At 40.7% G+C, this 21,235-nt stretch overlaps 4 protein-coding genes across 4 annotated transcripts; 1 reads left to right on the top strand and 3 right to left on the bottom strand.

Moving 5' to 3' along the window:
- Window positions 1-442: 442 nt before the first annotated feature.
- LOC140944062 (trehalase-like) lies at window positions 443-3,235 on the top strand. Its single transcript, XM_073393172.1, has one exon. It carries the CDS (start codon window positions 453-455, stop codon window positions 2,238-2,240), a length of 1,788 nt encoding a protein of 595 aa, XP_073249273.1. The 5' UTR covers window positions 443-452; the 3' UTR covers window positions 2,241-3,235.
- Window positions 2,945-7,882, bottom strand: LOC140944063 (uncharacterized). Its single transcript, XM_073393173.1, has 6 exons — window positions 7,774-7,882; window positions 6,528-7,190; window positions 5,578-5,706; window positions 5,175-5,285; window positions 3,908-4,383; window positions 2,945-3,199 (listed from the first exon to the last, which is right to left on the bottom strand). Exons 2-6 carry the CDS (start codon window positions 7,045-7,047, stop codon window positions 3,023-3,025), a joined length of 1,413 nt encoding a protein of 470 aa, XP_073249274.1. The 5' UTR covers window positions 7,048-7,190; window positions 7,774-7,882; the 3' UTR covers window positions 2,945-3,022.
- Window positions 7,883-8,861: 979 nt separating this feature from the next.
- Window positions 8,862-15,537, bottom strand: LOC140943908 (uncharacterized). The gene is made up of 7 exons (XM_073393019.1): window positions 15,105-15,537; window positions 13,630-14,154; window positions 12,907-13,044; window positions 12,260-12,370; window positions 11,539-11,734; window positions 10,771-11,047; window positions 8,862-9,962 (listed from the first exon to the last, which is right to left on the bottom strand). Coding segments are annotated over exons 1-7 (1,425 nt in total). The 5' UTR covers window positions 15,106-15,537; the 3' UTR covers window positions 8,862-9,785.
- A 20-nt stretch (window positions 15,538-15,557) lies between these two features.
- On the bottom strand, window positions 15,558-20,013 carry LOC140943907 (post-GPI attachment to proteins factor 4-like). The gene is made up of 2 exons (XM_073393018.1): window positions 19,940-20,013; window positions 15,558-17,518 (listed from the first exon to the last, which is right to left on the bottom strand). Exon 2 carries the CDS (start codon window positions 17,497-17,499, stop codon window positions 16,315-16,317), a length of 1,185 nt encoding a protein of 394 aa, XP_073249119.1. The 5' UTR covers window positions 17,500-17,518; window positions 19,940-20,013; the 3' UTR covers window positions 15,558-16,314.
- Window positions 20,014-21,235: the final 1,222 nt, after the last annotated feature.

The raw sequence follows: 21,235 nt of genomic DNA, 5'->3' as shown, positions 1-21,235 counted from the left end.
GCGCATGCACCGTCAGAGAAAGCGGAACCGGAAATAACAGATCGTCAAGTGCACCAGCAAAGAGAAAAATGACTGGCGATTACTGCAGTGACCATTGTGTGTTTACAATCTATCAAAAGACTCTCAAAATCCAATCAATTTTACGGTTTGACTTGGTTACTTCAATTTGCAGAGTGCGTTACAGCGTGACATTTCTAAAAAGCCTCACCCTCTAGACAATTCACATCGAGCAGAATGGGTGCTGTGCATGTGGTCTGGTAATTTACGTACATGCACTTTTTCACAATTTCTTGGCTCTCCTCCTAACCTACCAGGCAGACGTTCTTTTAGCTCGTCACACAATCCTTCCCAACTAACGTGGAAAAGGAACGCGTGACGGAGCTTGATTTGCTTCGTATCACTCATCTCCTGGCTCACGTGATTCGTATGACCCTGACCAGGATTTACAGAAGATGGAGACATACAAATGCTTGCTCTTCCTACTGCAACTCATTTTTGCTCTAAATCGCGTGGAATCTGAAAAACCAGCGTGCAGTAACAAGATCTTCTGTCGGGGTGACCTTCTACGAAAAGTTCAAATGGCTCGCATTTTCAACGATTCTAAAACATTCGTTGACATGCGATTGCAGAAAGATGAGGAAGCTGTGTTGCAATCTTTCAAAGCTCTTCCTTCGAACCTCACAAGAGAGCAAGTGATCAAATTTGTTTCGGAAAATTTTCATCCCGTAGGACATGATCTGGAGGAATGGTCCCCGCCAGACTGGGTGGAATATCCCATGTTAATCGATCAAATAAAAGACGCTAATCTGAGGAATTTCGCCTTAAAGCTTAATGGACTGTGGAAGAAACTCGGAAGAAATATCAGCCATGAAGCAAGAAAAGATCCGGCACGATCATCTCTTATTGTGGTTCCGAATCCATTTATAGTCCCGGGAGGAAGGTTTCGGGAGTATTACTACTGGGACTCGTACTGGGTCGTCCGGGGTTTGCTAATATGCGGCATGAAGGACACGGTCAAAGGAATGATTGACAACTTTATTCATTTGGTGAAAACTTACGGTTTTGTCCCAAACGGTGGACGAATTTATTACACGAATCGGAGCCAACCTCCTTTTCTGATCCCTATCGTAGAATTGTACCTTAAACACACTGGTGATACCGACTACGTTAAATCAGTTCTAAATGATCTGGAGAAAGAATACCAATTTTGGAGACAACTCCGCACGGTTGAAATAGAGATGTCCCCAGGCAAAAAGTACAGCCTGTCTATTTACGCCGCTGATATGGATACTCCAAGACCGGAGTCTTACTATGAAGATGTTCACACAGCTCAGACAGTATCAGACGCTGAAAAACCGACTCTGTACCAAGACATAGCGTCTGCAGCTGAGAGTGGGTGGGATTTTTCAACTCGATGGTATAACGGCACGGGTCCCGGGAAGGGATCAATGAGCAGCATGCGGACACGCCAGATACTACCAACGGATTTGAACAGTGTTCTATTCTACTGCGAAAAGCTTCTAGAGAAATTCTCGCGCCTCGCGGGTAGTAAGCAAAAGGCAGACGAGTATGAAAATTACGCAGAAGCTCGTCGAGTGGCCATTGAAGCTGTTCTTTGGGATGAAAGAAGAAAGATATGGCTTGATTACGATCGTCAGTTGAAAAGCAAGCAGGAAGATTTTTACGCCGCAAGTGTTGTACCACTTTGGGCTGGAGTTCACCAGGGAGACGAGACCCGAGAGAAAGATGTACTCCGTACACTCAAGCGCGTGCAGGTTCTCAATTTCCCTGGGGGATTTCCGACTTCCCTTTTCGCCTCCGGACAGCAGTGGGATTTCCCAAATGCGTGGCCCCCGCTGCAGCATATGCTGATAGCCGGTCTTGCTCAGTCTACCAGTAAAGAAGTAAGGCAGGAAGCCTTTAATTTCGCCCAGAAATGGATTACTACAACCTACAAGGCTTGGGCCACGACGGGACACATGTTCGAGAAGTACAATGTTAGCGTGCATGGTGCCCCAGGGGGAGGGGGTGAGTATACGATCCAGGTTGGCTTTGGCTGGACCAATGGAGTAGTTCTTGATTTGTTGCAACGCTACCCCGACCAACTGACAAGCGAAGAAGAGCCCTATCTAAAAAGCACCGTCGAATCGGAAATCAGATCTAAAGGCTGTTTCCTAGAAAAGTCTATTACTCTTTTAAATTGCAATGTTTTATTGGGTATCTTTTGGTTTGTGTTTTAAGGCTTTCGCGCGTAAAGTTTTTTCTTTTGTAGCACTTCTTTGGTTAGTTGGTTGATGTTGGGAAATCCTGTTGATTTTTATCTTAAAAGTTTGAAATGCTTGAAAAAAAGAATGATGGTGACATTGTTTTTTTCAGTCAAAAGGTTTTATCGAGGTGCAGTGCTAGGTTAACATAAAAACTGAAGAAACTCGTTTATTTGACTCTCAATGATGAGTGTCTTCTTTTCAGTGAGAATTATGTCAAAAACCGTGAAAGTGTTGAACCTTTCGGAAACAAATTCCTTAATACGTCACAAAACCAACCTTTTTGAGTCGAAAATGTCTAGAATGAAGAAGATCAACGGGAATGTTTAAAGCAAAAGTAACCTGTTGTATACCGCTGTCAAGCAAGTATTTTTCGTGGCGTGTGGTTCAGCTCATTTTGAATTTGTTCGCATTTGATTTGGAAATCTTAGAACCGGGCTTACGGTAGTTTTAAGATACGTCAGAAAAATTACATACACATAGTTTTTTGCTGCTCTTTTTAAAAATCCCCTGACTACTCTCCCTGTAACTCTATTTACTAGAAAATAGTAGGAAAAGGGAACATGTTTTTTCCATATATTATGTGTTGGAATTTCTTGCGTTTCTTCCGTTGCTGATCGGACTCCGCGCCAACTTATGAACTGCCTGGGATTTCTCTCCGCCATGACACAACTGCTTGAAACAATCGACTCATTGAAGTTCTCTGTTATTTCACCTTTTTGCTGTGGAACTTTGCTACCTTGAGAAGGGCCCCTAGCTTAAGTCTGAAAGTATCTCTCTATCGCATCAGCCGCTGGATTAAATACTGTGTCCCTGTAGTGTACGCCATCCAGGGTCCCTCCTGGGTAGGAGCTCGAAACCGGGTACACATCAAGTACCATGAATCCGGCCTTGCACATCACCCAGTTTGCGTAAGAGTTGAAAAGCTGTACACGCTGATAAAAAGGAAACGAAACAAATAATTTGAACGTGAAGCCGATATTCAACCGACTTTGTTAATTTGATTCGGAGACAGAGATATCATGTGTTTAAAATTTGAGTGAGTATTTACTAGACATGACAACGTTTATATCACCGCTTACATAGAAGATAAATATCCTTAAGAGATATTAAATAAATAGTTTCAATGAATTTCAAAATAACCACAAAAACATAAAAATCAATCGATCATTGACTTAGTGTTGTCCCGCAGCTGGAAGTGGTTTCTTGCCTTCGCCCTAGTTTCCCGCGCATTTTGTTACTATCTTGGACTAGCTCTTCTCATGTCCACTGCCGGTTTCTCTTTCTTTGGCGCTTGTATGTTTTTCTGAGTATTTGATACTTGTTCGATTTTTCAATCACAGATAACGTCATTCGGTTCAATATTTCTTTCGGGTGGTCGGATTTATTTATCATGCTGATTGTTTTAATTTGACCTAGTTAATTCTTTTTTAGTAATTTTGCCGTTGAATTTGATCACCTTTATGTTCCTTTGTTTTAAGCCTTTTATCGTGTGGGCTAAAATTCAAGGCAAACGAAACTGGCATTTCGACGTTATCACGTACACGTCTTCCTCAGTCGTCTGCTCCTATCGGTCACGTGAGAGATCATATGTCCAATAAAACCTGGGACGCCTGTGGCAGTACCTGTCATTGCAAGCTTACCTGTTCGGTATGAAATCTCCGGAAGCAGCCGCTGTACAGTTCTCTCTGATCGTGGATTGCAGTGGTGCTCTTCCAAATAACAGTACCTCGATAATGCCGCTTCAGCACGCCAATTAATCCATTGATTATTTTTTGATAAACGTAGAAACTGGCGCTCTTTAACAAATGCACGCCGGCATTTAAAATTAGCGCGCTGTCCTGATCCATGTCTGAGCGCGTGACCACGGTCTGTAGCTCGTAAAGAATCCTGGGAATGTTAATAGGTCTCTTGCCAAACATCAAGTCCATTTCATCCTTGGCGGTCTGTGTCAACACATACACCCATAACATGGTGTGATAACAGGCGCGAAACACCTGCCAGCAGAGGGGACGTTGTAAAATGGACTGAAAAAAGTACCGGTTGAGAGAATCACCGTAAACCCATAATACACCGCGGCCCTGTAGATGGCCTGATTTCCTAAGACCCAAAGGAGGACCTGTAAATGATGAAATACAATTTTCGGTTGTCAGAAATCGACCTCTCTACAATATTTTCTTCCTCCAATGCTCCTAGACGGCAAAAAGGACTGGAACAAGGGCAATTTGTTTGTTTTTTTTGTTTTCTTTGCTGAGTTACAGTGGCATCTGTCATTCAAAGAGGGCAGAAGGAAATTTACCTTTGCATATTTTATTCGTTCTCAGTTCATTCCTAGACTGTACTATTTCAGCGAGTGTCACTTTACCTTTGTGTTGAAATATTAGTCATGCCTAAGCAGGAAAACCCCTTATCTTTAAAGGGCGCTATTGGCGTGGTTCAGCAGGGATATCAAGCCATGCAGCGACTTTCAATCGAAGGCAGTCACTCTACCAACCAATCTCTTCAAATACCTTACTCCCCCACCCCCCCCGCCCCCACCACCCTTCCACCCTTCCTGCCTTCAAAATGTCAAAATGTGCCCTATGGAAAGGTTTCACACGCTCAACGTGTTAGTTTCACTCTGTCCGCTCGAGGTCAAGTGATTGACTTGAGCTGTTAACGTAAACTGTCAAGACTGACCAACCTCGTCCCCAAAGCCAGGGAAAAGCGCCCTGGGGACGAGGTTGAAGACTGACCAATCATAGGGTATACCAGGGGCTGGTATACCAGAATGAGGTATTGAAAATAATGCTTACAGAGGTTCCATTTTTCGCAGCTTTTCTCGATTCCCTTGGAGATTACTTTATGTAGGCATATTAGCCAATTATGGCGGCTAAATAGAAGCCTGATCATGGGTTAATTTCAGTGTACCTGTTTGATATGCTCTCCATTGCTCTCCTGCCCATGTTCCATAACCGTCAACAAGTAGATTGCAATTCTCTCGACACGCTGTTTGGCTTACGGCTTTGAATCCGTTCAGTTCTAAGGGAAAAAAAACACAATTAATAAAGCAAGTTGATATTACTAGAAAGCAGACTCTGAAATTGGATTCGTTCTTGAGCTGTATGCCCACCTCCCTAATCGCATTTTTTAGACTTTTCTAGACTTATCTGCCTGAACCTGCATCATCATCACAGGAACTAATGAGAGCCTGCATTCCAAAATCTAGTACAGAAACTTGACTTCATGTGACTGCGATATCAGGTCAATAGGACCGAAACTCTTAGTACCTTTTACATTTTATTAGCCTAACTATATCACTGTCAAGGATCACCTTTGGTGAAGGTCGCTGGTGACGCGGGAACAGTAAACGTAATTTTTCCGCCAGCCAGAAGCTCCTGCAAGAAATCATGAGTTCTGTTACCCAGGCTCCCCTGAGGCTGAAATGAACCGTGCCGACAGCCTGGGAAAAGATACAGCTTTAGATCAGCGAACAGGTGATCAAGAGTTTTGCATTTAGGTTGTTAGGTAACAAAAATGTCATCTGTCTCTAAAATTCTGAATCAGATTTCCATTAGCAACTGGGACAGAGCACGTTTATTTTGTAAACAAAAGAAAAATAAGCTTTTAGTTTTAAATGATTCCTTTTCTTAGGTGACTGTAACAGTTCGATGAAATAAGTTCAAGCTCATAATGTCTGAGAGATTTTATAGGTAAAAGTTTCACTAGGTAGGAGATGTCGGTGCATGCAAAGTCCTGGCGACGAATAAAAATGCGGTACTTCTGGTTTGCAAAATGTCAAGTGATTTGAAAATCAAAATCTCTGAGGTATTCATCAAGTTAATTAAGTCACCGTGAACGCGTTTTCGCTGACTATTTCAATAATTATAAGATGGTTTAGTAGCCTTTAACTAGATTTTATCCAAAGGTCATTCGGCCACGAATCAGGAAATTAATACTTTCAAACGCCGAAAAATCTTAGGAACTTATGACTATCCTGAAGACAATTTAATTTGCAGCTAAAATCATGCATCTCGACTGGCCAGTTTGACTTCTATTGAGGCTTGAAAAGGTCAATTTTAAGTTTTAACTAAACGAGCGAAAAAGACAACTCTGTCCAAGGGGTACCATTGTTTCCGACAATAAGTTTCCATCTTGAGAGATATTCGCCTTATGAGCCAAAAAAAAAGAGACCATCTCTTCGGAGATGTGTCTTCCAGAGGTGCCCTTTAAGAGAAATCTGATTGTTTGTGTGTCGGCACAAGCCGATTAATTACGTTTTACCTCGTATAAACCAGTCCAAAGGAGGATCTTTAAAACCCTCGCATAAAGAATAATCAAGGACAATCTCAGCCCAATAGGACCCAGGCTCATCTGGTAAAAACACGGCCTCGTATAGTCCGTTGTTCTTATCATATACAGTCGCAGCCATGTTAGATGGTCCTCGAATATCGACACGCCAGGAATCGCCTCCGATTGTTTTGTTTTTGTTTTCTGCTGACACTGACTGAATGTAAATCTTGCTGAAAAATCCCGCTGGTCTAATATCCATGTGCTTAACGTAACTTTTACGAGCCTGCGTTCGAAGGCTCTCGTCCAGCGGTTGTGCGTCCTCCCACGGCACATGCCTCAAACATTGTCCAATAGTATTCTTCCAGTCGTATCTGTGCATGCGCATTTTGCACCAGTTTAGTTTGAAATCAACAGCATTTTTCCTGTAGTTCATCCTCTCAGTTTCAATCGACTGTTTAGTGTCAGAGAGCAAAATCAAATTTCCAAGAAATATAACATGGAGTAAAGTCATTGTGGTCTGGGCCTGGCACAGCAAGGAAAGTACACATATCAGTGGTTCTGAGAGATTGCAAATATTCTTGGTGCAGTTGATTTAAGATATTCTTCCTTTGATGCCAACTTCATGTTTCATTTGTGGATAATTTTCTTACTATTCTGCGAAAGAAAAAACATGCAAAATGTAAAAAACTCAGGATCGTCTCAGTTATGATCGACTAAAACTATGCCGACATTCAGTGAATCACTTCACTGTTTAATCTGAAATGCCCTGCCGGTTCAAAATAAATTGAACATATGAATCAACTTCGTGCAATGTAATATTGGAACTACTGAATAACATACTGATGATAGCCGCCAAAGAATTAGTAAATCAACCAGCTCAGCTTCTTTGAGCTTTCAAAATCTAAAATTGAGTAGTTGCTTAATATATCTTCAATGGGAAGCTCGAATACTTATGATCAGGAAAAATTGAGCGTTTGTCTAGAACTGACTTGATAAGTCATGGTATTAGGGCGTTTAATAAACTTTTATCCACACGACTATATATACTGAAAAAAAGGCAAAACAAAAAGTCAAAAAACGCTGGACACCGATTGCTGATCAAGTATACCTCACCATGAAGTTTACAAACATAAATTGCCAGGAAAGGTACATTTCAAGGGTTAAGTTTGTAGAAATACCGGTAGAAGCGTGGGAAATAAAAGTCATAGTTACGGCATACAAACAGCAACATACTCACAGTATCTTCTTGTAGTTACGTGGTTAAGAATGGAACTTTTCGAGGGTCCACTTAATCTAGGCGTGAATTGAAAGCAAAAGAGTTGCCAAAATTTCTTGTTTTCATAATGTTGGTCATTTATTTTTCATAGATGTTGTTCGTGACAATTGCCACACATGCAACCCTTGTCAAGGAAAACCAGTCATTTTGTTAAAATGAATACAGGTATCAAAAATAAAAAATATATATAATACAATACAATGCAAAAACACGCCCATCAAATCGCAATTCTGAGAAAGAAACGTTTAGTAATACGTGAGAAGTTTAGTGGGCATCTTAAATAAGTCTTCCATATCAAGAGGGCCCAATAACAACATAAGTCAAGAAAAATTTTCAAGTTTTATTTTGTAAAATAGTCAAAAATAAATAGTTCCATTCAACAGTGAAGCTGAACAGTCAAATAGCTGCCATTATTCCATTGTTTTTTCGCGTTCTGAGAATGAAACGAGGATACCGGTAATATACATCCAAGCCAGAGGAAGGGTTCCCATATAATATCAAGCGGGTTCATCTCGTTTCAGGGTGTAATTACAAATTTTGGTCGGGGAAGGCATAGGAGCCTGACAGGCACTGTTCTTTGCTGTGAGTGAGGAAAAAGGGGGGAAGACAATAAAAAGGAGAACTCACAATTAAAGAACAAATTTATCGCAATTGAAGTTTAGGATAGCTCTTACTTGACTGTTTCTTTCAGAATGGTTTCTTTTAGCGGGGTCAAACAGGACTGACAGGGCCGTAGCTACCTGTGCGCCAAAACATACCAGAATGCCTGGAAAATTTCGATATAAGATAAAAGCAAAACGAATATATTTTTTAAAACTATCAAAGAAGTGAACAGCAGAGAGTTTGTCCAAAATGATGGAATTGCTTATATCATGTGTCTCCGTTTTAACGTAGCCAGATTATTTTTCACCGTAAAATTCAGTTTATTTCCCGATTTTGTCACACCCGAAAGCCGTAAGCAAATCTTCCACCTCAAGACCAAGAGAAACTACAAGAAAACAAAATTTTATCAACTGAACCGCACAGACTGACGGTTTGAGACACAGGGAAGGGTCGATTCGAAAACCTGTGCGCACATCAGGAAAAATCCTAGCTACTCCCTCGTCAAGACAGGTGTCATAAAAGCTCCTTAATTCCAATTTCGACTCATAGCTATTACATTCATCAAGTATTATAGCATTGTTGACTTTATTCCTCTAGTTTACCTTGAGATAAAGAAGGTTATTAACAACTTTATGTCGATGTATAAATTGCAGAAATTTGCGTTTTAGAATACCAAATTGTTTTCTCTAGCCTTTCATGGTTTCTACTGGCATCCCAATTTATTCTGTGTTTGTGTTTTGTATGTCCATGGCTGCCCTATCTTTGGCCCCTATGGATATTTCGGGGAACCTGTGCTCTTCTTATTTCTGCAAATGCTTTCTAATCACTTGTATAATGAGTGGTGTTACCAGAGATTCCCGACTCACATTCCCTGTTGTTGTTATCGTGCCAGTCAACACATAAAGAGGCGAAAAGACCGTAGCAGATCTACATCTGACCATATTTATAGGCCAAATTAAAGCACGCAGGGTTGGAGACTGGAGACAGTTAGCAATAACCGGCCAAAGCATAAGCTTTAGTTCATTGAAAAGAAGATACTACTGTAGTTGGCAAATATGGACTGTCACTCAAAACGTTAAAGGCAGTTAAGTTCATGATAAATCTTCACGCGCAGTCGATGATAAGGGCGGAGCGGACTTTCATATAGGATCACAAGTTAGTAAAATTTTACTCTTTGGTTACCAATCCACAGGCACGCACGAATTTGTGTCTTTTGCCATGGATTTAGTCAAGCTCAAGTCCAGAGCGCGAGTCAGCAGTTTGACCTGAGTTGATGAATCACTTGACTCCACGGGGCAAAATGTAGCCATGATGTACTGAGTTCGGAAGTAGCCTTGATGGGCATGCGTATCAGGCAAAACTGTTCGTGATCACGTGGTAAAGTATCTTTCCAGTGCGTCCTCGGCTGGGTAGAAAACAAAGTGAGGATAGTGAATGCCATCGAAGGTTCCCTGTGGGTATGATGCGCTGATTTGATATATATCCAAAACAGGGATACCAGCATCACACATTTTTTCCATTGCGTAGGCGTTGAAGAGTTTGATTCTCTGAAAGGCAAAATTTAATATGACAATTATTTGAAAAATCATTCGCTTATCGGTTTCTTTCTTTAATAATCAGTTTTCTGGTCTTGACTTACGTCAAAGTCGTCCGAATTCATAGGTCTTATCTTGCGCGTGCACAAAAAGAATTCCTTCATAATTCTGCAGTGTTGTGTACAAAGTTGATTTATATGAGTACGACGATTTAGTGCTAATCCACTTGTCTTCATTTGGACGGGCGCAGAAGTTCTATTAGAGACCTTAAGATCGAGGTCCATCGGTCTGGCCATCTTACCGCAAACGCCAAACCGCGGTTTGCGGTTAGCTGATTCACGTTATCTGTCTTAGGAGTTTAAATTCGCTGGTGGTTACTCGCAACTGCCACTTTTGTTTTCATCCATTCGTTGACTTCTATTTAAGCTGAGAAATCGTCTTCAAAGATGACAAAGAATTTGGAAATGTATGAGCAAAAGAGTTCTAAAAGTAGAATACTCTCTCAAACGTGGGATGGTGATGTTTTAGGGTGCATAAAAAACGTTGCAGTAATTCAGTTACCTCTAGAGAGTGGTCTAGCCGTACAAACGTAAACCTAAAACTGCAGACCTGACGGCCAGGCACTAGTCACGTGACTTGTTGACGTTTTCGGTTTTAGGGGAAAAGGCTACCTCGATCTTAGGGTCTCTACTGAGTACCTTACGAGAACTGACGAACCAAAATTAATTCTTCCTTTTTTAAACGCCTTGCTTAAAGTTTCCATCTTCGCTTTCTCCCTTTTATAAATTTATCCCTACTTTGCTTTCTACAGTTAACTCGCCTGTTCGGTATGGAAGCGCCTACAGCAACCGCTATAGAGCTCTGTTTGCTCCCCAAGAGAAGGTATCGTCTTCCAAACCACCGTCCCGCGGTACGTCGCCTTTAAAAGTTTAATAAATCCCTTGATAATCCTCTGGTAATTTCTAAAGCTTGTGCTCTTTAAGAGATGTACCCCTGCGTTTAGCACCAGAGCGCTATCTTGATCCATCGACGGCTGCGTTACCGCTTGCTTTAGTTCCTCCAGTATTTGTGTCACATTAATGTCTCTACCACCAAAGCTGCAAGCAAGCAAGCAAACAGTTTCGACTCTTACAAAAATATCACGGTCCATTATAAAGATAAAAGAGCAATCTGTCGTGTACTGTGCGATAGTTCTGAGTATTCTGCGGTTTGTCTAATCATTTAAAGCTACTGAACAGAACTTTCCGGTGGCGTTGTCTTCGGAAAAATCGAAAGGGGTTAACTATTGAAAAAATGTTCTTTCATCAGTGAATGTGATCATTATGGACGATAACGATCAGTATATCCTTTGCAGTAAACCTTTTTCGCGGTCTAACCAAGCGAACCCTCTTCAGCGGAGTTGTATCTGGCGGGGAGGAGGGGTAAAAATATAAGTTTAAAACTTTGCAGTTATGATTTGTCCCTTAACCCCATACGCGGGTCCTCTGTTCAGAATTGACTTCTTTTTATTTCTTGCTGTTTGCTTGTTTTTGAGGTGAAGTTTTTTAAGCAGCGGTTTGGACGTCTTGGTTCTTACGAACGTTATTACCTGAGGTCCATTTCCTGTGAATTGACCGTTCCTAACGTGTACACCCAAACATCCGTGTGATAACACGCTCTAAACACGCTTCTGCACAGCGCTCGACGTTGTAAAGATTCTGCGAATCGTCGATTGTGCGAGTCACCGTATATCCACAATACACCAGTCCCCTGCCGATGACCTGACGGGAGGGGACTGAAGTCATCTAAGAAAAAAGGTCAAAAAGTGAACAGTGACATGAGCTATTGCGATATATCTGATAACAAGCTGACTGGCGCATCTCGCTGTACATAATTTATGTTGTCTGAGAGATTTTCGTTCTTCCTTAAAATGACTCGACTAAAACAATAAAGAAAGACGAATATAAGAATTTGATTGGTTTAGCGAACAGACTCGCGCGGGGGTTTCGAGTTGGTATAATTAGCTAACACGCAGCACGCTCTCAACTGAAAAAAAAAAAGATTGCAAAAAGTGTCATTTTCTATGAGTTATAACTACAACAGAACATGGGTTACCGATTAGACACAATCGAACGATGCTTTTTCCATCTAAGAGTTTTCTCTGGTGAAACGCATACTAGAGTTAGTTTATGAAACAAATAGCGGCTTTACAGAAACTCTTTTTCAAGTTCAAAAGAGAGCAGGACAAATGAAATTCCCATCATTTGACTGATTTTGGCGTCAATAATTAATGCTAGAATCAGAAACACAGCTTTGTTACCGGTTCGTACCTCTCTTGTATGAAAGCCAGTTCCCATTTATCCACCGACCGAAGCCATCCCAGATCAGAATGCAGTGTTCCTTGCACCACTGAGTATTTGGATTGGACAGAGAATCGGAAACTGCATGCATGTGGGTGGAAAGAAAATTAAGTAAAGTCGATTACAAACTCACACTAAAAGCAGATTTACAAAAATACTGTTTCTCAGTTGACCACCGGATAAACACTATCTAGCGAATAATTATTAGGGAATCTATACTATTATACTCTTTCTTAATGGACACCTCTATAAGACTAATAACGAACTCCTCGGTAAACGGACACCTCGAGTTGGTCCCTGCCCTAGCTACTTTATGGACTACGAGCAGTCTCTCTTTTTCTTCAGGGGTAAGGTTAGTGGACGCGCGCGCGCCTCTCCCGCGCGTCGTCATTTGCGTGTCTCGGGCGTTTTGCTCGACGGACCAACAAAAAAGAGAGAGTGCTTGTAGTCTAGCTACTTTACGGATACTTACTGCCGGTCCCCAAAGTGTTCGTCTTAGAGATTTGACTGTAATGTCCTTCTCAAGTTGATAAAGAATATGAAAAGAAACAAGGTTTATTCCCCTGCTTTCTTATCCTCAAATGTGTGTTTAATTGTAACTTAATTAAGCATCTTACACGGAATGTCCAGCTGTGCATGTGGTCTGGCTGGTGGAACCTCCACCGAAAAACGTGCGCCGAAAAATAAAGGCCTGTCAATGTAGTCATCAGAAAGTTCGAGTGTTCCTTGCCTCTGAAAAGAGCCATGACGGCAGCCTGAAGATAAAAATTAAGACGAAAAACATACTTATTGTTTTACAATGACATGCTTTGTGCCCTAAAAGTGCTTAATGTAAATCCGGGTCTGATATTTCTACTAAGCACCTTGCTTATATCAGTTAAATAGCAATTAGTAGACAGGGGACGATATCGATGGAAAGACTGACGAAAAGGCTTCACGTCTTTCTCCTCCCCGGCGTTTCTTATGAGCTTTCTTAGTTCTTCCAGGCTTCCTTTTGCCCTCCTTTTTTTCACTAGTTATAGGGAAACAAAGTATGCCCGTTTGAGGAGTTTAACAGTGCCTCAAGTAGATGAATATAAAAATAAATTATAACTGATGATTCAAGGAAATTGTACCGTAGCGGACAAGTGCAAGTTTATTATATTTCAAAAGACTAATAATCTATCATCTTTCTCTTTGACTTTCTTGATTCATATGCCCATATTTTTATGGTTATGTTATGCATTTTCTGCTGAATTACCTTCAAAAACTGCCTCATGGCATGCGCAGGTTATCATTAAGAATTTGCATGTTGACTGTGGCTTTATCCCACAAAGTTGATAAATATCACGTGATCTTACCTTTTCGAAACCAATCAGGAGGTGGGTTTTTTAACCCGTGACATAATGTATAGTCCAACGAGATATGTAAGTAATAGGTCCCAGGTTCCATGGGAAGAAACACGGCCTGATAAGTACCATTCTCCAAATCAAACACTGAGGCAATGAGATCTGCTGGGCCTTTTACTCTTACGCGCCACGCATCACCTCCAAACGTCTTTGTATGATTTAGGACTGTCACCGACTGTATATAAACCTTACTGAAATGTCCAGCTGGTTTGATTTCTGCTCCTGAGATGTAGCTTAAGTTTGGATGAGTCTTGAAGCTATCGGCCCAGATCTCGTAGGCCCAATGCCGCGCATAGCTTGGGCACCAGTCTGTGTAAGTCCGCCAATCGGTTCGCATTTTTCGCTCTCGGCACCAGTTCTTCTCAAATTGATTCTGAAGCTCTTCATCTCCCAGTATGAGGATACCATATAAACTTGGTAAAAGCAGTAATAAAGTCTTTTGTTTCAGAAGGAACGGCATTTCCGAACATGATCTCACTGAAAAATGAGAGAATTTTTAATTGTTGTAGCACCTAAGTCTGGAACTTCTCTAGCTATTTCCTAAAGACCAGGAGAAATTTCTCTCATCGAGATGGCTGCGCAAGGCCTAGGAAGGAAGTAATCACGAATGGAGTCCAGACTCCCAGAACTGAAAACGGCCATTAGCTAAGACCGCCACTAGGGAAAAAACGCGCTTTTTGAATTTAGGACGACAATTTCACGAAATACTTAGTAGGGTCAAGAGAGAATGAGATCATTCTCTCTTGGTAGGGTAGTGCGGATGGACTCAATTGTGTCTTTAGTAATCAAAAATTTTGCACCGGCGCTAGAGCTTCTATTACTTCTGAACTTCCATTTTCTTGACTATGATGGCTTGAAAATCAGTTTAAAACAGTTTTCACATCATTCCGTAACTGCATCTTTGTCAACAATGTCGAGGACTGTCTCTGAGTAAAATTTAAAGACGAAGCGTCGCCTCTTACTTTAGAGTACACGTAGAAGTTAAACACCCGCTGCCTCACCCGCAACACAAACGCCTGGCGTCACTTTGGTCACTGGTCGCTTCGAGCGAACGATAATTGTTGGCTGTCATACCAAACGTTTAGGGGAGGGATGCAGACGCAGACTAAATAATTATATTAATTTTAAATCTCGGAGTTAATTGGCAAACGACTCTGGTAAGCCGCAGGGCTAAACACTTCTCTTTTATCTTGAGATCAAGAGAATCAGGATTTATGTGCAGAACTAAAAGAAAGGCAAACCAGTCAAGAATTAAGGAGCAAATTAATATCTAACGACAGATTTCAGTCAATATGTCATTTTTTCAAAAGCTTATAAACACTTTTAAAAAAATATAAACACCTTATAAAAATTTCTTAGATAATAGTAGATCTAGCACAATTTACAAAGGAAACAATAAATAAGATAAAATTATTCAATAAACTCACTGTGTTATCGCGACGCCATTGTCTCAACGAAGTTAAGCAGACAAAATAAAATTTACATTTCAAAACAAATGATCTTGTCCGCGGAAGGAGCAAGGTGAATATTTAGTTGTTGACAGAATTTATATCAGTTGAAGTTGGACGCCATCTTGAAGTTGCGGGTTCGCAGGTGCTGAGCCACCCGTGGCCTCGTTACCACGTTCCCTTTACTTCCAGTCCATCATGCAAAGCTTTGTAGTCTGTGTAACGCAGTCATCTATCCAGCAATCTTTATTTTCATGCTCAGTTGTATTCAGGTAAGGAGAAATTAAAACTGAGCTAGAATGAATGATTTTCACGCCAAATCAGTAGCAATCATTTGCATATCAATGAGTATTGAGAAAAGCTTTGCAAAAAGTAACTGACCGCCACGTCGTTGGAGTCATCGTCTCCGTTGTCGTCGTTGTTGTCGTCGCCATAACATCTCTTCCAAGTTTGATAAATATGATAAAATCCCACAAAAGCAAAACCGACAGTAGCACACGCCAAGAGAAATTTCTTCATTGTCACAATGCCTTGACAGTGCCTTAATATACCAAACAGTGAAACACGACTGAGCGGAAAATACTCAGCAGAGTGTGATTAAAACAATGACGTAGAGAATTGAGAAGATATGTGTAATGGATTAATCAATTAATTAGTTAATAATAGTGAGGATCACTTTCGCTGTGTGCGCGTGCGCAGACTGCAGTACTGACGTGCAATGGGTCTTAGTAGGTCCGCGAGGCCCGTACTGTATAGCATCAAAATCTTTGCGCAAACGACACAAGAAGCTGCTCTCTCTTAAAGCGATGCTATACAATGAGCCCGACCTGGAAAAATTCCTAGACTTTCACTCGTTTGTACAGTAGTGTTGTTTGTTTGTTGTTTCCTTATGTTTTCCGTCATTTAGGACTCAGTTTTACAGAAATACGCTGTCTTTAAAGGTCACATCCAATGATAAACGAGACAACACATTGATCTGTTGAAAGTTCAATTAATCACGAAGGCCACTCACATACGTTGTCTAATTTACACCATAATTAACACTATTCAAACAAGGGGGTGGCTTATAAGGCCCCTCTCGCTAAAAAGTTAAATTCAAAACTATGATCACCAAGTTAGCGACTTTTCCAAAAACTTTTCCAGGATATCACTGTCACTTGGCTTTTTGATGATTGTTTTATTTCCAGTGCTACGGTTTAAACATTAAGTAAAATTCTGCAAAATGTTTGAGGCTGTTACTGAGACTTGAATGAACACCGATGTGGCTGACCATGTTTGGAATAACCACGTACCGTTCCAGACTTCTATTCTTTGCGAAGTCATCAATAGCAACATCCATGGGATATGCATCATTACAGTTCACTGACTTTAAAAATTTAGCGAGCTCCAGCGAACGAGATCTCTGATAAAGAACCCCAGGTGTGCAACATCCATGAGCCTTGACAACGGAATACAGGACTGGGGAGAGCTTTCTTAATTCTATCAAATGAGCTCTACCAACAGTATAAACAACCAGGACAAAGTACGTTGACCACACTATAAAAGCACAAATAATAAATTGTTTTTTAAATCTTAAAGGGTTTTCCAGTTTTAATTCTATCCACGCGCCGAAACATCCCCCAAGAAAACCAACCAATATAAGTTCTGGTAACTCAGGCCATCCGAAGCCTTGCCACTTCTCAGGGTAATAGAGTTTCAAAAACGCCCAATCTCGGCGCGTTTTTAAAAATTTCCACGGCATCTTATGTCTTAAAACAAAGCGAAGATCCTTCAACAGATTTTCTGATGGCAGGGCGTCGTCCTCAATCATTAAAACGTAGGAAGAATTGTACTGTAAGACAGTTTCTAGACCCACGACATAGTCTTCTTTTTCGCGAGACCTCAAGTTAGAAGTAAGAGGAGCTGAGCTATTTGTCAAAGTTATAAAGCTTGATAGATAATGAGCATCTTCGTTCACCCTCGATTTAGGATCAGAATTCAGAATAGTAAGAATACTCCTCCCTCCATCGTCTGTAACTTGAGGAAGCAAACGAGCGGTCACTTGCAATAAATAATGCGTGTTTGCCGCGCGAAAGGCAGTCAGGACTACTATCAAGAACTCGATTTGTTTCGATTGCTTGGGACTAAGGGGCTTGGTCCTTTGTTTTAAAGTTTCCAGATTTTCCCTGGCATGTTTAGTTCTTTCGTCGTTTTGAATTTCTAGCAGCTTGTAAGGCTCCTTTGGCTTGGCGAAATAAGTCGAGAAACCAAGTTTGTGACACAAGACTGGAAGTACAACAGCGAATGTTAGGATATAAATAATGGCAACAAAGAATCCACGCCTTCCACACAAAGACATGCGCACACGGGAAAAACGTCTGCTACACGTTCCCATGTACTTGCTGAGCGATTCTCTGTAAAAAAAGATAATAAAGAAAACAAACATAAAACGTAAAAAGTGTTGAAAATTTGAGTAGGCGACGTGGTTGGGTGGCCAGAGCGTGGGACTCGCAATCCGGCAGTCCTGAATCCGAGTCCTGCCTGCTCTAACCACACGTAGCCCACATAGCCAGATTTGTTCAAATCATCGGTCAAGCTTGAAAATAGCCAAGTAGTACCATGGGAGCTCATGGGGTTTTTAATACCGTTATGTATATCATTTTGTGCTTTTTATCTCAAACTTTGAGTGGATTGCCTGCCACAGCTACAGCACTGAGTTGTGCCACTGAGCTGAGTGTACTTCCACTATAAAGAAAGCATTCACTATTCATTCAATTCATTGTGATCAAAGACAAAACAAAGATAAGACATCTTAGTAATATCGATAACCACAGAAACCATGGGAACCGGCCGACGTAGCCATTCTCGACTCGGTTATCCCACAATTGAGTTCAACTGAATAAAAAAGAGATCGATTGAGTTCGGTAATCAAACAATTGGATTCGATTGAGTTCCATAATTGAACAGAATAGACCCCCAAAAATAAGAGTGAGATTTACCATTACGTTAGATCAGTACCAAATACAATAGGACATTTCTGATTTGCCTGAAGCCTCTGATTCAGAGCGAGGCTAAGTGCGAAGTCATTCATGTGAAAATGATTTTTTATTCCCAAGCAAATAAAACTCATTTTCACAGGAAATGTTTCGCGCTAAGCCTCATTTTGGAAGTGAAAGTTTTTGGAACTCCCCATGGCACCATTGGAATATAAGAGAATATAAGAGAGACAATCTGAACTAAAATAATTAAGTACGCTTTAGTTCTACTTCTTTTCAGTGTAGTCTGTCATGTTTACGTGGGGTTTTGTTTAAGGCTGTCAGTGTCTTGCTTGCTGGTGTCACCTCTCACTTAAACAGAGTGAAAGGGGCAATTAAAGCTTTAAACCCCAACAAATCAAGAGAGCCCACATAAAAGACATAAGGTACCGTGATGTAAAGCTTTGAAAGCAACTACCCCCCAATAGAAGAAGTAAAATTTCACGGTTCAATCACATCCTGCAAGTAGCGACTCTCCGAAAGCAAAAAAATTTCCCTTTTTCAGCAAGAAACAATGGGAATGGTAGAGTTCACAAGCTTTACTTATACCAACCTTCTGTCGGAACAAAAGTATTATAGCACAATTTTCTGTTTCCGTTATTTTCCAGTCAATAGAGGGACATCATATTTAGCATCTCCAGACCATGCGCTTTTAGATTTGGGTTGGTTAAGATCTCGCATGTGAAACACCCTACAAACTTGAACCTTGGCAAGATTGTTTGCATATTACATATTTCATAGCAAACAAAAGCAGGAACTTTGAATACATTAAATATCAAACATACAGTAAAAAGTTAATAGAAAATTAATGTAACTTTACCGCCCGTTATCCTATTTTTTTAAAGATAATTTTTTATCATCGTGTAGAATTTTAACAATAAGTATGATAAAGTTAAGCCTAGCAAAACTAGCGCATAGAACAGTAGAACACAGTACCGTCTTAGATGGCAAAAGATATACCTTTGAGGTATTGTTCGAGATAAAATACACTGCGATATTAGCATCAATTACAGGCAGCAACAGTCTACTTGACAGCTGCTTTTATTGTCGTCACGCATTGCTCCCTCCGGAGGAGCGTTGTGTGACGACAAAAATCCGGCTGCACGGAGTTATTCAAAAGCGTAATATTTTGTAGATTTTGTAGAGGGTACAAAAATGATAAACGGTATACATAGTACTCTGCGATTTCGGTGCATAAGAGATGTTTCCCCGTACGATGTTTTACGTCTGGTGTGAAGTGCCAAATTTAATTTAAATCTAATGAGCTTATTCATTTTAATCTATTTTAGTTATTGTAACTCTGCAGAGCCGATAATTCTTGTACGAGTATTTAAACCCACAGATAAACTATACAATAAAAAACAGTATTTTTTTGCGAATCGGGTAGTCACTCTGACAAAAACGAGCACGTGCCATGCTTTTAACAAAAGTATTCGTTATTAATTTGTCTGCCTTTCACACCGGCACCGCAACTGTGAAAACAATCGAACTCAATCGAACATTGGATCACATTCGATAGCCTGAGTAAACAACCAACCTTTCGCGGCGATACGCGTTTGATTACATCAATTTTTTTGCCAGAGTTCGATTCTGTTTCGCTCACTGATTACAATGAACCCAATCTAACCGACACACGCGACTGGGCTCGATGAAGTAGACGGATGGCTAGGTTTGTATTTGGTTCGAGTGGTTTAGGTCTGGAACTTAATCGTAATTCAAATCAAAATGTTAAGAATAAATATTTTAAACATTGAATGAAAATTATTTGCGGTGCAATGAAAGCAGTAAAGTTTTACTTACATTAGTCAAAGCAGGTTAAGTTGCCATTAGATTGGAACATCTTGGAAGCGTGGCGGAGTAACGTTGCTTGCTCTACTTTTTAACCGCTGACGATCGCTGGCGCATGGTCTACGAAATCTTGCCTGCATAACAAGCGCTTTATTGTCAAAACTTACTACAGTTCCACAACGTGAATAAACAACCCGAAACAGGTAAAAATGTCTACATAGACATTTGATTTTTTTTACCCAGCTGGCTTGACTGAAAAAAACTTGACATACTACCGGAATATCATTACGCATTATGCTGAATAAGTAAATACCAAAGAGCCATATATGCCTGGCTTGTGTATGATGCCCCTCCCGTCAAAAAGTATGACAAACAAGCATAATTTTTTGACAAAGAAGGGATAATCGAATGAAAAGCAGTAGTAACTGAATGATCCCAGTAAACAGTATTTTTGAAATGAAAACTGCTTCATCCCGTGATGAGCTTGCCACCCGTGATGGTTGTAGGGGAGGGGGCAGGTGGCCAAAACACACTGCTGCTTCCTCATCATTTATCATGATTTTTATTTTCAAAGCAAGTTATCAACAGTGTATGTAGAAGCTTGGAAGCTGATGTGAGCCTGCCACAGGAACACACTCTTAGACGCACACCCACGCTACAGGGTCTGCGTCCCCTTCGTATAGCGCAAAAATCAACTGATGTTATTTGATGGGCTCCTGATGTTCGATCCGTGTGTTTGTATAGGTAGTAGCATGATTTGTAGTGATATTTGGCATAAATACCACGAGTGATATTTCAAAATTGTTATACGTAATTTCACGAGCCGTTAGGCGAGTGAAATTTGAGACAATTTTGAAATATCACAAGTGGTATTTATGCCAAATATCATGTACAAATCATGCTATTATTTGTTTATACTACTACCCACAAAAGGTTTGTAATTTTCACATGTAGGTATTTCAAATTAAGCTGAAATACCACTGCTCTAAGCCAATCAAATTGCAGAAATTTTTCATGTAGTAGTATAAACTTTGCAATATCATCCGTTTCAGCTCGCGTTCGTTCTCTCGGCAAAATATGCGCGACTTTCAGCCGTTTGAGGGAATTCGCCCTGCATTTTCCTACTAACCTGGTTTGCACGAAGAAGGGCAGGCCCCGGGGGGGGGTTACTTTTGGGAATTCTTGATGGAGGTGTGCCGCCCGATTCTCTAAATCCTGACCCTATTTCAGACCAAAAAAATTTTCTGACCTGGCCTCCAAGAAATTGTATCATGTTAGAACGCCAACAAAGAGTTTTTAAATCCGTTT

This window comes from Porites lutea, chromosome 7, assembly GCF_958299795.1.
Source record: "Porites lutea chromosome 7, jaPorLute2.1, whole genome shotgun sequence".
Lineage (NCBI taxonomy): Eukaryota > Metazoa > Cnidaria > Anthozoa > Scleractinia > Poritidae > Porites > Porites lutea.
This window is presented reverse-complemented; position numbering and strand designations above follow the sequence as displayed.

Excerpts from the sequence above, each read along its gene's own strand:
- LOC140944062 (XM_073393172.1), top strand. The coding sequence starts at position 453 with ATGGAGACATACAAATGCTTGCTCTTCCTACTGCAACTCATTTTTGCT.
- LOC140944063 (XM_073393173.1), bottom strand. The coding sequence starts at position 7,047 with ATGACTTTACTCCATGTTATATTTCTTGGAAATTTGATTTTGCTCTCT. Across the intron at positions 5,707-6,527 it reads TTTGGACTGGTTTATACGAG|GCTGTCGGCACGGTTCATTT; the intron begins GTAAAACGTAAT and ends ATCTTTTCCCAG. Across the intron at positions 5,286-5,577 it reads ACCAGCGACCTTCACCAAAG|AACTGAACGGATTCAAAGCC; the intron begins GTGATCCTTGAC and ends TTTTTCCCTTAG.
- LOC140943908 (XM_073393019.1), bottom strand. Across the intron at positions 13,045-13,629 it reads TCCTGATTGGTTTCGAAAAG|GCTGCCGTCATGGCTCTTTT; the intron begins GTAAGATCACGT and ends TTTTATCTTCAG. Across the intron at positions 9,963-10,770 it reads GGCGCTTCCATACCGAACAG|AGAATCAAACTCTTCAACGC; the intron begins GCGAGTTAACTG and ends TTTGCCTTTCAG.
- LOC140943907 (XM_073393018.1), bottom strand. The coding sequence starts at position 17,499 with ATGGGAACGTGTAGCAGACGTTTTTCCCGTGTGCGCATGTCTTTGTGT.